Source organism: Nannospalax galili, unplaced genomic scaffold (genome assembly GCF_000622305.1).
Source record: "Nannospalax galili isolate Female #2095 unplaced genomic scaffold, S.galili_v1.0 scaffold1723, whole genome shotgun sequence".
In the NCBI taxonomy this organism is placed as follows: domain Eukaryota; kingdom Metazoa; phylum Chordata; class Mammalia; order Rodentia; family Spalacidae; genus Nannospalax; species Nannospalax galili.
In genome coordinates this window covers 753,688-770,955 of record NW_008349072.1, presented here as the reverse complement: position 1 = coordinate 770,955, position 17,268 = coordinate 753,688, and the positions used below count along the sequence as shown (strand labels likewise).

Sequence of the window (17,268 nt, the reverse complement as noted above, 5' to 3'; positions counted from 1 at the left end):
GACATCAGCAGCAGCCCTTCGAGTAGTAGTGGGAACTGTATAAATGGCTGCAGGTCAAATACCTTAAAGCAGGAAGAACAGCAAAAGGCTTGCTGTGCGGAGTTGGATCCATAGCATGGAACAAACCAGGCACAGCTGTGTGCACCTGTGATTCCCAGCGCTATGGAGGGTAAGACAGGTGGATCCCTGGGGCTAGGAGAATTGGTGAGCTCCAGGTTCACTGAGAGAACCTCTTTTATTTTTAGTTTTTAGTTTTTTAGTTTTTGAATATTTTATTATTTTTACTTTACGTGTATGCGTGTATTGCCTGAGTGTAGGTCAGTGCACCCATGTCATGCAATGCCCATAGCGGACAGAAGAGGCTGTCAGATCCCCTGGAACTGGAGTTACAGACAGTTGTTAGCTGGGTGCTGGGATTCGAACCTGGGTCTTCTGCAAGAATTCAGTGTTCTTAACCGCTGAGCCATCTCTCCAAGCCCCGAGACCTTCTTTAAAAAAAATAATGATAATTGGGCCGGGTGTGGTGGCGCACGCCTTTAATCTCAGCACTCTGGAGGGAGAGGCAGGCAGATCTCTGTGAGTTGGACAGCTGGGCTACAGGAAGACCCTGTCTCAAAAAGACCAAAAAAAAAAAAAAAATTAAGTGGTGATTGATAAAGACACCTGATGCCACTGTGGACCTGCATCCATGTGCCTGCGCACACACAAACATGAGCGCACACAGGACTGCACTGTTCACTGTGTACCTAAATGGAATATGAACCTGTCTGCCATCTGTACCTGTGTGTGTCAATCATCTACCAGCTTGTTTTCCTGTCACTTCTTCTCCATCTCCCCATCTGTGACTGCTGGGCTGTGTTGAAACACTTCCTCTAGTGCAGAATTTATTTACATAATTCAGTTGCTTTAAAGACTGTTTTCTGGTAAGCCGGTCATTCCTCCCAGAGTCTGACTGTTTGATTTATATGAAGGGTGTGGTTTGCGAATTGCCATTTTCCCTGGCATATTCAATTTCTGACAGTCTACTGGACCTCTCCTGACCTTTCCCCTCCTTTCCCAGCTGGCTGCCTGTCTCAACTCTGCAGTCTTGCGGGCCTTCAATGAGGGTAGGGATGCTAAGAGACCTGGACCCTAGAAGGGAAGTCTTTTGCAGGGTGGCAGCATGGTGGTGTGGCCAGTGCCAGAACTCCTCGATGGGGAGGGGAGGTGAAAGGGTTTTGGTGCAGAGGGATGGGCTGTGGAGAAAGGGAACTTGATGGGCACATCTCAGCCACAAAGCCCAGAGCCAGTTCTTCAGTCACACTATTCAAATGTAGACAAGTCTTGGGCAGGCAATTTGGCTCAGTGGATAAAGGGCTTGCCATGCAAGCCTGGTGACCTGAGTTCGATTCCTGCATCTCACCTGTGGGTGGAAAGAGAGAACTGACTCCACAAATTAAGTTCAACGAGTGGCCATCATGCACATACACACTAATAATTTTTTTTTTATCTTTTTTGAGACAGGGTCTCCCTGTAGCCCCAGCTGTCCTGGAACTCACTATGTAGACCAGGCTGGCCTTGAACTCACAAAGATCCACCTACTTCTGCCTCCCAAGTACTGGGACTAAAGGCATGTGCCACCATGACCAGTGGCACTAATACATTTTTTTAAAAAAACGAGACTGCCTTGCCAACCTTACATGAGCTGCAGCCTGTACAATGCTCATGATTTGACTGAGAGAATTAAGCAAGATCTATGTCTTTGAGAAGCTTACAACTTACTTTCGGGGAGCAGCTTGGGGGAAGCCCTAGCATAGATGGGTGGTGGCTAAGCATGTTTAGAAGAATTCCTGTACTTTGGGAACGTGGATTCCGTTGCTAGCCAGAGCCTGGCCCTGAGGGGAGGGGTGATTTTAGCTAACTGTGATAAAAAAGAAATGACCCCAGAGGGGCTGGGGAGATGGCTCAGTAGTAAGGTGCTTGCCTTGTGAGTGTGAGGACCTGAGTTCTTTGCCCAGCACCCATGTAAAGAGCTGGGCATGGTGGTACTTGCAGTCCCAGAGTTGGAGAATTGGACACAGGGAGATCTCTGGAGGGCACTGGTCAGCCAGTCTAGCCTATTAGTGAACCTCTGACCAGTGAGAGACCCTATCTCAAAAACCAAAGGGCATTATTCCCTAGGAACTGCACCCAAGGTGTCACTGCACATGTGCACATGAACATACCAGCATACACAGAAAGAGTGACCCAAGTGCAGCCAGCAGTGGGTGAAGGCTGGGCCCTGTGCCTCCAGGTAGGGATGGTGGGTTTGCTAGCTTGGAGACGGATGCTCGCCAGGCCTGACACGTGAGATTGGCGGGTTTCAGCTCAGGCTCTTGTTCTGCCTCATGGTGTTCCAGAGCGGATTAACATAAGGGGCTTAGTGCTCCACCACAGACCTCCTGGGAAGTCCCTCTCTGGCAGCTGCCCTGACCTAAGAAGGACACTTCTTCCCAAGGTTCCCATGCAGGGCCCAGGAGCTACGGGCACCTGTGCAGGTCCCATGAAGGAGCTTTGTGGAGCTTCAGGCCAGTTGGGATTTGCACAGGCTTTTGGGGCAGTGGAGAGAGCCCAGGCCTCCACGCCCACTTCTGAGAAATGACTCTGGCTCTGTGCTGACACCAGATACCACAATCCCAGCCCATGGCGCACGGATGGTTTTCCACTGCTGCTGTGGTAGATAGGTTTTTGCACATCCCCCTGGCAGCCGGGGGCTTCTGACCACATCAGCCACCTGCGGGTTTTGGCCTGAGTTTGAGGACACAGGGCACAGAGCATCTGTATACTAGCAAAAACACCCCCCCACCCCCACCCCCGCCTCCCTGGGGCCAGGAGCATTTCTCTGTCACCTGGCCAAACCTGCTTCTGAGGGTGGAGCCGCCAGCCTGTTTACCCAGAGGGCAGGGAGTCCCTTGTGACTCTGGTTTAGAATTTTAGTCCAAAGGCTAGGCATGATGGTGTACACATGTGATTGCAGCACTTGGGAGGCTGAGGCAGGAGAATTGGTGTAAGTTTGAGGCTAGCCTGGTCTGGATATTACGTTCTAACCCAGTGAAAGTTCCCTAGCAAGACTATTAAAAAACAAAACAAAACTAAAAAGTAAACAAAACCAAACCCTACAACAAGTTCTCCAGCCCTTGCTGAACAGTTGGGGTGAGGGGCAGATGGGGTGTCAAAGCCACCTCTCCACCTGTGGTAGCGCAGACCAGAGGGGCCACACATGGACCGGCCTCTTGGGTGGGGGATGTACAATATAGTGCAGAGCTTTGCAGGGTACTCGGGGGACATCTCCATGTGACTTATGGTAGAGGCTAGAGAGTTGGGGTGGGCAGTGAAGACCAATCTGTGCCCAGGTGTGGGTTCCCGCCCCTGTGGGTTCTGTGCCCAGATGTGTGAACCAGAGATGGAGAAGACAGTAAAGACAGGAGCAGTAGGTACATGCTTGTCAAGGCAGCCGTGCAGGGGAAAGGTGGGGTGGGTACAGCTTGAGGGAAGGCAGGCCGGTTTCCAGTCTGGGTAGTTTGGGCCTTATGCTGATAGACCGGTAACATTGGGGCCACAGGCACAGGTTGTAGAGGACTGAGTCAGGACAGGGGGTGGCTAGCTCCTGGGATACAGGAGGCCAGAGAGGAACCTCCCACCAGCGCTGATGACACACGTCTAGGAGCCATAGCAGATGATCTGATCTGGCAGGCCATGTCGATGCTACTGGTGATTTTACCCAGGAGGAAGAAGGACCCAGGAGTGTGTCTGGTACAGGGAGACCAGCGTTTTAGGCACACTGTATGGGGACATGGCAGAGCAGAGCCACCCCACCCCCACCCCGCCACATGGCCTGCCATGCCCACTGATGCCCTCCTTGCCCCAGCTTTGGGAAGGGAGGAAGGGTGTGGCGTCTGCACAATGTCAGTGATCTGTATCCAGGCATGGCTGATACCTGACAGGATAGTTGGGCCAGCTGTCCCTAATTGCCTGGCTGGCTACACTGACACAAGGCTACAGCCTTGGTACACAGGCTGGTCAGGGTGTGAAGGCTGCTGGGAAGGGAGAGTAGGAGTCAGAACACGTGGATGTCCTTGGTTTCTAGTCTTCACTCACAGGTGTCGGGGGGACTGCAGGGCGTCAGGCAGGGATAGCCCTGTCCCTGGTCTTGTTGCCTGCTGAGACAGGAGCACATGCCAATCAGAAGGGGACAGAGGCTGAACTACTTCCTTCACAGGTGTCCAAAAAAGGTGAGTGGGGCAGCCAAACCCCTAGAGGAGCTGAGTTCGGGGAACACAAGAATTGGCACTATAGGACTTGTGGATCACTTGTACACCCGCCCCTGTGTGCACACACATGTACATACATAAAGCACACACTGGGTACTACATAGCTGGTGGATGCTCAGACGTGAGTGGGAAAAAGGATCAAAGAATTATTATTATTAATTTTTTTTGTCTTTTTGAGACAGGGTCTCCCCTGTAGCCCCAGCTGTCCTGGAACTCACTATGTAGACCAGGCTGGCCTCAAACTCACAAAGATTCTCTTGCTTCTGCCTCCCAAGTGCTGGGATTAAAGGTGTGCACCACCACGCCTGGCTGGAGGGATAGCGTAGCCGTTAAAGGCTTAAAGCTAACAACCAAAAAGTAGTTTTAAGTATGTGTGTGTGTGTGTGTTTGTATGCATGTGAGTGCAGGTGCCCACAGAGGCCAGAAGAGGGCATTGGATCCCCTGGAGCTAGAGTTAGAGGAGGTTATAAGCCACCTGACATGGGTGTTGGGAATCAAACTCTCATCCTCTGCAAGAGAAGTGTACACTCTTAGCCCCTGGTCCATCTCTCCAGCCCCTTGATACTGTATTCTTAGTTGAAAAGAGTCACAGGTCAGTGCTGCTGAATGCTCACAGGAGGTGGACATGGGTGTAGCTCTATGCTTGCATGAATGCTTCTAGTGGCTTAGGACTGAACATTCAAGGAGGTGTTAGAATTTGGTTCATGGGCACTGGAGAAATGGCTCAGTGGTTAAGAACACTGACTGTTCTTGCAGAAGACCCAGGTTCAAATCCCAGCACCCACATGGCAGCTAACAACTGTCCGTAACTCCGGTTCTAGCCTCTTCTGTCCTTCGGTGGCATTGCACGACATGGGTGCACTTACCTGTATGCAGGCAATACATGCATACACATAAAATAAATAAAATTAAAAAAAAAGAATTAGGTTCATGGAGGCTTTTGAGGGTCTCTCCGAGGTCCTTGGATTTATAAATGATTTGTCTCTTTCTGTAGGACTCTATACACCTCCACTCCCTCCTGAGTGTCTGGTTCTGTGCCCTCCCAGCTCGTCTGCCCAGCACAGCAGCCTCACCTGGCTGGGGCTGTTTGCATGTGGGGATGAGCCTGCCAGGTGAGCCCAGGGCAGTACCTGGGGCTGCTGATGGGCTCCATCACTCTGAGGCTGGATTTGCTTGTTTTACAGAGAGGCAGCTGCAGGACAGACTGGACAGAGGATACACCCTGATGTTCATTCTCACCCGGTGGTTTTCAAATGTTAGGCAGTGAGGGACACAGGCATGCCTAACCCACAGCCTGAGAAAAGCAGTGAATGAGGCTCGACACAAAATTGTAAATTTACTTAAAACATTAGATTTTAAAAATTACACTGTGTGTGTGTGGTGTGTATGTGTGGTGTGTATATACACGCTATGTATGGTATGTATATGTGGAAGTCAGAGGACAACTCTTTTTTTTTTTTTTTTTTGATCTTTTTGAGACAGGGTCTCCCTGTACCCAGCTGGCCTGGAACTCACTATGTAGAGCAGGCTACCCTCAAGCTCATGGAGATCCATCTGCCTTTGCCACAGTGCTGAGACTAAAGGTGTGCGTCACCACGCCCGGCCAACAAGTGTTCTTAACCACTGAGCCATCTCTCCAGCCCATTTCATGGCAGGTGTAATTGGGTCTGACTGGTATCTGGTTAGATACCTCAGAGAATGGGCCTGTGGACAGAGACTGCAGGTGGGGACTTTGACAGCTGTCTCCCCACTCTCCCTGGCTGCCTGTTTTATCCTCCTGTCTCTGCCTGGGTTCTGTGACTCTGTGCAGTCTTCCACTGTGGGGCAGGTGGGTGGAGCAGTGGGGATGGTGGGGGCTCTTAGCATGGTGAGAGCTCCAGCTTGTATGGAGGGGACAGCTGCTGCGTTAACAGACACATTCTCAGCTGTGGAGAGATCTCAGATGCTTACAGAAAAAGGGCCCAACAAGATGGTCCTTCACGTGGTTCCTGCCACCTTCCCAGCTCTCACAGCACCCTAGTCCTAGGCACCATGAAACTGCACCTGCAGATCTGTGTATGCGTGCACCTGTGTGCATGCGGAAGCCAGCATGAACCTTGGTTGTCATTCCCCTAGGCTCCTCAGGGAGCCTTCTGTCTTTGCTTCCCCAGTGCTGGGATTATACATAAAAAGCTGCCGTGCCTGGCTTTCTATGAAGGTTGGACTTGGGTCTTCATGTTTGCGCAGCTCAAGCAGTTTACTGACTGAACTGTATGCAGATATTTTGGTATCTACCCCACCATAGGATAGACCCCTAAAAGAAGACGTAGTGGCATCTCCTTAGTGCATCAAGTTTGTTCTGAATGAAACCTTGGTGGGAACAGGTCCTGTGGTGACAGAATGGATTGTGAACACCACCTCATTCCACCCCACAGGGCTTTGAGTTGCATGTTTGACCAGAGAAGGTTTAGGCACTTCAATGTAAAGTAGACAACACTGGTGTTTCATAAGATATTTTCCTTTCCTCTAAAAAAATTTTTGGGGGCCGGGTGTGGTGGCGCACGCCTTTAATCCCAGCACTCAGGAGGCAGAGGTGGGTGAGCAAGCCAGGGGAGCAAGCCAGTGAGCAGCTCCTCCATGGTCTCTGCTTTAGTTCCTGCCTCCAGGTTCCTGCTCTGAATTTCGTCAGTGATAGACCGTGATTGAGACATGGAAACCAGTGTTTCCTCACAGCAGTAGAAAGCTGACTAGGACAGACAGTGAGCACTCTTAACTGAGCCATCTCTCCAGCTCCCCCACCTTGTTTTTGAGACAGGGTCTCTCATGCTATTTCTGCTGTGCCGCATATTCCAGGCCATCAATGTGGGCTCTAGAGATTGAACTCAGTCTTCAGGGTTATATGGCGGATACCTCCATATGCTGAGCCATCTCAGTGGCCCCAAGGATTCTCCTGTTCCCAGTACTGGGAATCCAACCTCCTCACAGCAAGCACTTTACCGACTAAGCTATCTCTCCAGCTCATATAGTTTGTTCTCTGGGGATAGGGTCTCATTCTGTAGGTCAGGCTGGCCTTGAACTGACAGCATGCTAGTGTCTGAGAGACTGAGGCAGGTTTACTGTTAGTGCTTCATCTTCTTAGACATCATTGTGCTGGATAGCTTTAGTGTCAACTTGACACACCTGGGTTGAAGGAGCCTCAACTGGGGAATTGCCTTCATTGAACTGGCCCGTGGCCATGTCCATGGGGACCTTATTGATTGTTGAGTGATGTGGGAGGGCCCAGCCCACTGTGGGTAGTGCCACCCCTGGGCAGGTGGGCCTGTGTTGCATAAGAAAGCAGGCTGAGCAGGGGCCAGGGGAGCAAGCCAGTAAGCAGCGTTCCTCCATGGCCTGTGCTCCAGCTCTTGCCTCCAGGTTCCTGCCCTGAGTTCCTACCTTGGGCTCCCTGATGAACTGTGACCTGGGAAATGTAAGTCGAATAAACCCTTTCCTCCAAGTTGGTAGTAGTCAGTGTGTTTTGTCACAGCAATGGAGAAACAAACTAGGACATCATTTCTCCAAACTCCCCCAATCGCTGGCAACCAGCGTTCTATGCCTAGTTTATGCGGTGCTAGGAATCAAACTCAGGACTGAGTCCATGCTAGGCAAGTACTCTACCCACTGAGCCACATCCCCAGCCTCTAGTGGCATGCTTCCAAGGGTCACTGATGTTGCTGGTTTATCAGTGTTGTGTTCATTCTGTGGCCAAGTGGCGTTCTGGCTTTTGTCTATGCTTTTCTCATAGTCTGATCCCCAGATAAGGGATGTTTGGGCTCTTCCTGAATTTTTGTCTATTGTGAACATAGCAGCTGTGAACATCCTGTATAGATTTTTGTGTGGCCATGTCTGGCTTGTCTTTGACGAAAGGAATGGATGGGTTTCATGGTATGGTATTTATTTTTATTTATTTATTTATTTATTTATTGCTAGCTCAGGAGCACCTTCAAAGCCACAGGGCCACAGTTAAACTTTCTGTTGTTCCCTGTGTTCCAGGAAGAAATTAACTAGGGGCACCACCCATGGTGGACTATCTTGCAACACCAGCACTCAGGCTGAGACAGGACTTTCCCAAGTTTTAAGCCAGCCTGGGCTACATAATGAGTTCCAGACCAGCAAGGGCTGAGTGAGGCCTTATCTCAAGAAACCAAAACAGCCAGGTGTGGTGGCTCAGGCCTTTAGTCCCAGCACTTGGGAGGAAGAGGCAGGTGGATCTTTGTGAGTTCAAGGCCAGCCTGGTCTACATAGTGAGTTCCAGGACAGCTGGGGCTAAAGAGAGACCCTGTCTCAAAAAGACAAAAAAAAAAAAAAAAATTAACTTGTTTCTTTACTTTGAGAAAAGGTCTTTGTAGCCCAGGCTGGCCTGGAACTTGAAACCCCTCCCGCCTCACTGTTGCCGAGTGTTAGGATTACAGGCATGAACCACCATGCCTGGCTATCCTTTGAGGTCTTACAGGCAATGGGAGGGACAGCCAGTCACAGCATCCTGTTTGCCAAGATCAATGCCTGTAACACATAGTTCCCGTCTGTTGCCAGCCTCGTGATTACTGCGGATCTGGGATGCTGTAAGAGTTTACAAGGACTGGAAGCTAGCTCAGATGGTAGAGCACCTGCCACACATGTGCAAAGCCCTGGGTTCGACCCTTAGCACTGTATAAACCAGGCATGGTGGTGTATACCTATAATCACAGAACTTGGGAAGTGGAGGCGGGAGGACCAGGAGTTCAAGGTCATTCCCAGGCTCAGAGTGGGCCCCTGACATTTCCTGGGCTACAGGAAACCTTGTCTGAAAAATCAAGGGCAGACTTGTTGGCACAAACCTTTTTTTAAAAGAATATTTTGATGGGGCTGGAGAGATGGTTCAGTGGTTAAGGCCCTGGCTGCTCTTGCAGAGGACCCCAGTTCAGTTCCCAGCACCCACATGGCAGCTCCCAACCATCCATAATTCTAGTGCCATGGGATCCAATACCCTCTTCTCACCTCCGTAGGCATTGCATGACATAGGTGCACTTACCTACATGCAGGCCACGCACTCATACACATAAAATAAAAATAATAAATAAGATCTTTTTTTTTTTGGTCTTTTTGGGACAGGGTCTCTCTGTAGCCCCAGCTGGTCTGGAACTCAGTATTGTAGACCAGGCTGGTCTTGAACTCACAGAGCTCCACCTGCCTCTGCCTCCCGAATGCTGGGATCAAAGGCATGCACCACCATGCCCAGCAAGATCTTTTTAAAAAATTATTTTGATTTATTCATTTTTATTTTTACTTTTGGTCTTTTTGGTCTTTTGGGGACAGGGTCTCTCTGTAGTCCCAACTGGCCTGGATCTCACTTTGTAGACCAGGCTGGGCTTAAACTCACAGAGCTCCACCTGTCTCTGCTGGGCTTAAAGGCGTGTACCATCACGCCCCACTTGGTCTTTTTGTGACAGGGTCTCCCTGTGGCCTGGAACTTGCCATGTTGACCAGGCTGGCCTCGAACTCACAGAGATCCACCTGCCTCTACCTCCTGAGTGCTGGGATTAAAGGTGTGCGCCACCACACCCGGTCACGTGTCACGTGTGATTTTTTTTTTTTTTTCTCATCCACTTAGTGTTTTGTAACAAATAGCTATAGAGGAGACTGGGAGGCCACAGACTCTCAGAGGCAATGAGGGAAGCCAGGAAGGGAGAGGTGGTGCTTCTAGTGTGTGGGGTGTGGGTTTGAGGGTCGGAGGTTGTCAGTCTAGGGAGACAGCAGGAACACGTGTGGGAGGAGGAGGGGGAACATAACATACCATAGATCCCCTCTTAATCCTGTGTGTATGTGTGTGTGTGCGTGTGTGTGTGTGTGTGTGTGCATGCCTATGTGGGGAACCTGTGGAGGCTAGAAGGGGCATTAGATCCCCTGGAGCTTGACTTATAGGCAGTTGTGAGCTACCTGACTTGGGTGCTGGGAGTGAAACTCCAATCCTCTGCAAGAGCAACAAGTGCTTTTAACCCCTGAACCATCTTTCCAGCCCCCCACAGATCCCCTATTATTAAATGGGGGGGGGACACCTGCAGAGGCCAGAAGAAAGAATGGATCCTCTGGAGCTGGAGTTGCAGGTGGTTGTGAGCTGCCCAACATAGGTGCTGGGAATAGATTCAGGTCTTTTGTAAGAGCAGCAAGCACTCTTAACCCCTGAGCCATCTCTCCAGCTCCAACCCCTCTTAATTTTTGTGCTGGGGGTCCAACCCAAGGTCTCTTGTATGCTAGGCTGAGCTGTAGCCTATAGATTTCCAAGAACATTTTTTTTTTTGTGTGTGTGTGTGTGTGTGTGTGTGTGGTGCGGCAGGGCAAACTATTCGGGAAAGGTGGTGCTTAGCGGGTGACAACATCAATGACAGAGGCCTTTTATCTAGGTGGTTGAGGCCAGTTTAACTTCAGACATGGTCTCTGAGGATGAGGACCCAGCCAAGGCTGGTACAGTGTGTAGGTTGCTAGTGGAGTCTTGTTTTTATTGTTTTAAAACATTTTATTTACCATTTTTATTTTATGTGTATGAGTTTATTATGTGCATATATGTAAGTGCACCCGTGTCATGTAGTGGCCACAGAGGCCAGAAGGCGGCATCAGATCCCCTGGAACTGGCATTATAGATGGTTGTTAGCTACCATGTAGGTGCTGGGAATCGGTCTACATAACCTCTGAGACATCTCTCCAGCCCTGCTAGTGGGGTCTTTATATAATGTGTATGTGAGTATATATATATATTTTATTGTGTACGTGTGAGGTGTGTGTATGTGCACTACTGTGTGTGTGAAATTAAAATGATGACTTTGTGGAATTGGTTCTCGTCTACCTTTGTGTGGGATTGAACTTGTCTTCAGTCTTACTGGGAAAGCACTTAACCAGTTGAACCATCTTGCCAGCCCCTCATGGAGTCTTTATAGCAGTCTCCAAAACCTGAGGTGCTCCACTGGGTGTCCGGGCAGAGGTCCTGCCTGAGGATCAGGGTGTGTGATTCCTGGGGACTCATTTGTGGATGCTTTGGGTGTCTGCCTGCCAGCTTCCAGGGACTGACTTCGAGAAGATTCATCTGTGCAGTGCAGGCCAATAAATGGCCATCAGCGTCCTTTGCCAGGCTGGCCAGGGGATGGGTTCTGTGGGATGGGCAAGGGACACAGAGGATGGTTGTAACATGGGTCTGCAACATCATCCCAGGCCCCTAAGCAGAGGCTGCCATGACCTGTATGGTGCTGGACGGGGGAGAGGTGTGGATCGTGGGACAGAGTGGGATCTGTTCATTACAGGTGTGGTGGGGGGAGGATTTCCCTGGTGTCTGGTGACATTCCTCTAAGTGCCCTCTCCCCTGCTGTTCCAGGCCCCCGCTCAAGATGGCAGAAGCTCACCAGGCTGTGGCCTTCCAGTTCACCGTCACCCCTGATGGGATCGACCTCCGCCTGAGCCACGAAGCCCTCAAACAGATCTGCCTGTCGGGACTTCATTCCTGGAAAAAGAAATTCATCCGATTCAAGGTTTGGGACGTCTGTGCAGCACTCCGTCAGTGCTGATGCCCAGGAGCAGCTGCTCCCCACTGAGGGTGTGCTGTCGAGGGTCACTCGAATATGAGCAGTTTCCATGTTAGCCAAGGCTGGGGCACCTGCCTGGAGGAACTAGCTCACCCATCTCTTTGTCGTTGGGGATTTTTTGTTTTGAGACTGGGTCTCACTCTATATAGCTCAGACTGGCCTCAAACTCACTGTTTTCCTGCCTTAAACTCTTGATGCTGAGAAGAAAGGGAGGGACTGAGGGAGGGAGTGAGGGAGGCAATGTAGACTGGAGACATGTCTTAGCTCTTAAGAGCACTTACTGACCCAAATTCTGCTCCCAGAATTCACATCAAAAAGCTCACAACCACCTGTAACTCCCAACTCTAGGGAATCCAGCACCACCTTCTGGCGGTCATTGGCACTGCCTTGTGTGCACACCTGTCCCCCAAGATACATATGCATATATGTAATTTTTTTTTTTTTTTGGTCTTTTTTGAGACAGGGTCTCCCTGTAGCCCCAGCTGTCCTGGAACTTACTATGTAGATCAGGCTGGCCTTGAACTCACAAAGATCTGCCTGCCTCTGCCTCCCTAGTGCTGGGATTAAAGGCATGTGCCACCATGCCCAGCTAATTTAAAAAACTTTTTAAAGGGTCTTAATGTAGCTCAGACTGGCCTTGAACTCTCTGTGTATCAGAGGACAGCCTTAACACCTAGTTCTGCCTCCACCTTCCTGGTGCTGGGATAACAAGGTGCGCCATCACACCTGGTTTATTAGTGCTGTGTTTGGACCCCAGGGCTTTGCCTAGGTAAGTGCTCTGTCACAGAGCTGTGCCCTCTGTCCAGTTTTTGTTTATTTTTTAAAAACCCTGCAAGGAGGGGATGCAAGACGGCTCAGCAGTTAAGAGCATTGGCTGCTCTTCCAGAGGACCCAGGTTTGGTTCCCAGCACCTACATGGTGGCCAATGCTGTCTTCTGACCTCCACAGGTGCATATATATATATATATATATATATATATATATATATATATATATATATATATATATATATATATATATATATATATATATATATATATATATATATATATATATATATATATATATATATATATATATATATATATATATATATATATATATATATATATATATATATATATATATATATATATATATATATATATATATATATATATATATATATATATATATATATATATATATATATATATATATATATATATATATGGAGATATGGAGAGAGAGGGGGAGGGAGGGAGGGAGAGAGAGACAGGAAGAACATTCACGTAAAGTAAAAATAAATACATTAATTTTTTTTAAATCCTGGAAGGGATAAATGCAGGTTTGGAGAAGTTCTAAGCAGTCCCTGGTCATGAGGGCCATGCCACCAGCCTGCTGTGCACCATACAAATGAAGGTGCTGGCAGAGGACTATGGACTGTAAAGTTCCCCTGGAAATGGAGTTAAGGACAATTGTTAGTCTCCATGTGGGTTCTGGGAACCAATCTGGGTCCTCTGGAAGAGCAGCCAGTGCTCTTAACCGCTGAGCCATCTCTCCAATCCCAAATCTTTTGTTTTTAATTTTGTGACACAGGGTTTCATGTAGCCCAAGCTAGCCTCAAATTCACTATGTAGCTGAAGATGGCTTCAAACTCCTGATCCTCCTGCCCCCACTTCCTCACTGCTAGGATGAGGATACCACACTGGCTTGGGGATTTTTTTTTTAATGTGTATGCATGTGTTGCCTGCATGTAGGTAAGTGCACCGGTGTCCTGTAATGCCTGTGGAGGTCAGAAGAAGAGGCAGTCGGATCCCCAGGGACTAGAGTTACAGACAGTTGTTAGCTGCCATGTGGGTGCTGGGATTCAAATCCAGGTCTTCTGTAAGAACAACCTGTGTTCCCAACCACTGAGCCATCTCTCCAGCCCCAAGGGGATTTTTTTAATTGAAGGTTTTCTTTCTCGTTTGTTATATGTATATGTTATGTGGTGTGCATGTTCACCTGTGTGTGGACAAATGTGTGTAGGGGTGCATGTACATATGTGTGTGCATGTGCATGTGTGTGTCTGTTCTAGAAATCCAAACTCCAGTCCTTGGCAATGCTTCTGTGGCAAGCACTTTATTATTATATCATTTTCTGAGATAGAGTGTCACCCTGTGAGCCATGTTTCAAGGCCAGACTGGGCTACAGGGAGAACCTGCCTCAAAAAAAAAAACAAAAAAAAAGAGTGTTGTCCTGAGATTTTTATATTATTTTCATTTATATGTGTGCATGTGCACATCCATTGGGTGTCCATGGAGACCAGAAGAGGGTGTTGGATCCCCTGGAGCAGGAGTTACAGGTGGTTGTGCTGGGAACCAAACTCGGGTCCCCAGCAGCAAATTCTCTTAACTGCTGAGCCATCTCTCCAGCCCTGTAAACTCATCTTGACTTCAGAGCAGTGCAGGTCTTAGGGACCTGGGGTTCTGGACGCTCCAGAAAGTGGCAGGACAGTGGGACCTCAAGGTGTCCTTCAGCAGCTGGTGTCATGAGCCAGTCTGGGTAGAGCCTGGGGACCTATATAGTTAAGTCAGCTTGGGTGTTTCTACTGTCCTGGGGGTCCGTCTTGGAGGCTATCCCAGGGTTGAGTGGGTTCAGAAGTCAGGAAGGAAGAAACTGGATGAATTTAGAGCAGCAGCAGCAGTGACCTCCAGTCCCAGCTAGTGGGCATGTGGTTCCAGTTGCCCCCATCTCCCTACTACCCAATGTCCCAGCTTCATGTCATCACCGGGCCACTGCCGTGATGGTTGTCATAGGACTGTGCTGCTCACGGCCCACTTGTCTTTCCAGAATGGCATCATCACTGGTGTGTTCCCGGCGAGTCCCTCTAGCTGGCTCATTGTGGTAGTGGGCGTGATGTCATCCATGCACGCCAAAGTGGACCCCTCCCTGGGGATGATTGCGAGGATCAGTAGGACCCTGGACACCACGTGAGTAACGCTCCACACCTCCCTAGGAAGTAGCCTGTTCCCCCTGCTCCGGATTCCACACGAGGCTCTTGCTGTCCTTCCCACATACACTCTCTCCCCTTGACATGGCATTGAAGGGCCCCTGGTAATCTGTGGACCATGTCACCCTTCCACTGGAGATTAGCCTAAGAAGAATGGCTTCTAGAATGCCTTCTAGAAGATGTGTGAGGCCCCGCAATGACAGTGCACAGTATCTACGGTGGCCTCAGAGGGCATCTCTGCCCGGGGAACTGGCTGTACCAGTGTGGTTGTTGCGTGCTTTTCACTGGGGTCACTCCACCTAGCCCTGAACTGACTGCTGTGGGGTGCTTGGGAACACCTCAGCCTTTGGCCCCTTCAGAGTAGCTTAAAGTCCCCCAGAGAGCTCTGTCCCTTTTGCACTTCAAGTTTTAAGTGATTCTGGGAATGTCAAAGCAGCTTGTCTTTCTGTTCAGGGATAAAGCCTGGCTAGCTTCTGGCTTGATATTTATTTATTATGTGTGTGAGTGTTGCCTGCATGAAGTGTGCACCACATGTATGAAGTGTCCTCAGAGACCAGAATTTGTTAGATTCCCTAGAATTGGAGTTACTGGTAGTTGTGAGTCACCATGTGTGAACCTAAACCCGTAAGAGTAGCAACTGCTCTTAACTGCTGAGCCATCTCTCCAGCCCAACTCTGGGCTGTTCTAATCTCACTTTCCTGATTGTTCAGATGGAGATACTGTTTCATCAGAAAGCAACCTGGCAAAAGTCTTCAGGGAAGATTCTGCATACTTCTTTACTTTTCCTCTATGTGTGTGTGTGTGTGTGTGTGTGTGTGTGTGTGGTGTTGGGGGTGCGGCGGTCCTGGGCCTTGTGCCTGCTAGGCTAGTTCTCAGTACTGAGCCATACCCCAGCTTACCTATGAAGCCATCTAGGATGTTCGGGTCAGACCTACCACTACAGCCACCAGTGGAGTCTCATTGGTACCGATGAGGAGAGATTTAGGCAGCAGCAGGTACCTGGCCGGGGTCACAGGAAGGACCAGGAAGACCCGAATTCAAGCCTGGTGCTTCCAACTCCTGAATACAGGCTTTCTTCAGTGGCTCCCTGAGCTTCCTTCCTCTCTCTAGAACCTTCTAATAGCCTAAAGCAGAGCACCACCACTGTGGAGGGGCTGGGCACAGGACACCAGGCACCTCGGTTACCTTGTGTGCAGTGACTGCTGTGTTTGAACACATACTTGTTTTGTTCTAATATTTTACTTATTAATTTATTTTATGTCTATGAGTGTATTGCCTGCATGTAGGTAGGGGCACCTGTGTTGTGCACTGTCCATAGAGGTCAGAAGAGGGCATTGAATCCCCTGGAACATGGTTGCTAGCCACCATGTGGGTGCTGGGAATTGAACCTGGGTCCTCTGCGAGAGCAGTCAGTGCTCTTAATCACTAAGCATTCTCTCCAGCCCCAATTCTGCACTATTTGAGTGAAAGTTCCTTTCAGAAATAGCAATTCCCTGAGGGTTCTAGGGCTCCCCAACCCCCACAGCCCTATTCCCTAACCTTCCTCCTACACTTCTGTTCGTGTCAAAGGACAATTCTTATCTCAAAGGGGATGAAAGATCATTTATTCTGGAGCTAAATATGAGTGACCATGGCCCCAGAATGCCAATCCATGTCACCCCAGATTCCATGTGTTAGTGTGGAGGCAGTTTCATGAAGTTTTGATAGTAACAGAACAAAGAAAAGTCCTAAAGCAAGACGCTTTTCAAACACATTAGTGGAAACATTGCGGAGGCAGATACAGCAAAAAGAGGAATCTCAGCTGGAGACCTCAGGTGCTATCCTGATGGTGTTAAGCAGCCTTTTGTTTTTTGGGAGCTGGAGCTTTGTTAAATTAATATATTCCTAAAGGTTTTTTTTTTTTTTTTTTTTTTTTAAATAATGAATATGGGGCTGGAGAAACTGTTCAGTGGTTAAGAGCACTTAATTACTCTTTCAGAGGACCCAGATTTGGTTCTTAGTACCCACAAGGCAACTAGTTCCATTTTATTTATTTATTTACTTGAGACAAAGTCTCACTATGTATTCCTGGCTAGTTTGGAACTCATTATGAAGACCTGGCTGGGTTGAATGCAGAGAGATCTGCCTACCTCTGCTTCCTGATTGCTGGGATTAAAGGCATGCACCCCCATGCCTGGCCCTAAAGTGTTATTTTAAAAAATAAAAATGGAGCTGGACAGATGGTTCAGAGGTTAAGAGCACTAGCTGCTCTTGAGGAAAATCTGGGTTTGACTTCCAGCACCCACATGGCAGCTAAGAACTGTAACTCCAGTTCCTGGGGATCTGACACCAACTTCTGGCCTCTGTGGGCATTGCACGACACAGGTGCACTTACATACATGCAGGCAAACCACTCATACACATTAAAAAAAAAAGCAAAGTATATTATATATATAAA

The 17,268-nt window shown here is 48.9% G+C and overlaps 1 protein-coding gene across 2 annotated transcripts in view; it reads left to right on the top strand.

Annotated features, from left to right (window-relative positions):
* Cpt1a (carnitine palmitoyltransferase 1A) overlaps positions 1–17,268 on the top strand; it is a 71,345-nt gene that overhangs the window by 9,616 nt on the left and 44,461 nt on the right. For both annotated transcript variants that reach the window (XM_029570007.1, XM_008846323.3), the window contains exons 2-3: positions 11,650–11,803; positions 14,672–14,811. In XM_029570007.1, the coding sequence (XP_029425867.1) occupies positions 11,663–11,803; positions 14,672–14,811 (281 nt within the window). In that variant the 5' untranslated portion in view covers positions 11,650–11,662. The remainder of the gene's footprint in view (positions 1–11,649; positions 11,804–14,671; positions 14,812–17,268) is intronic.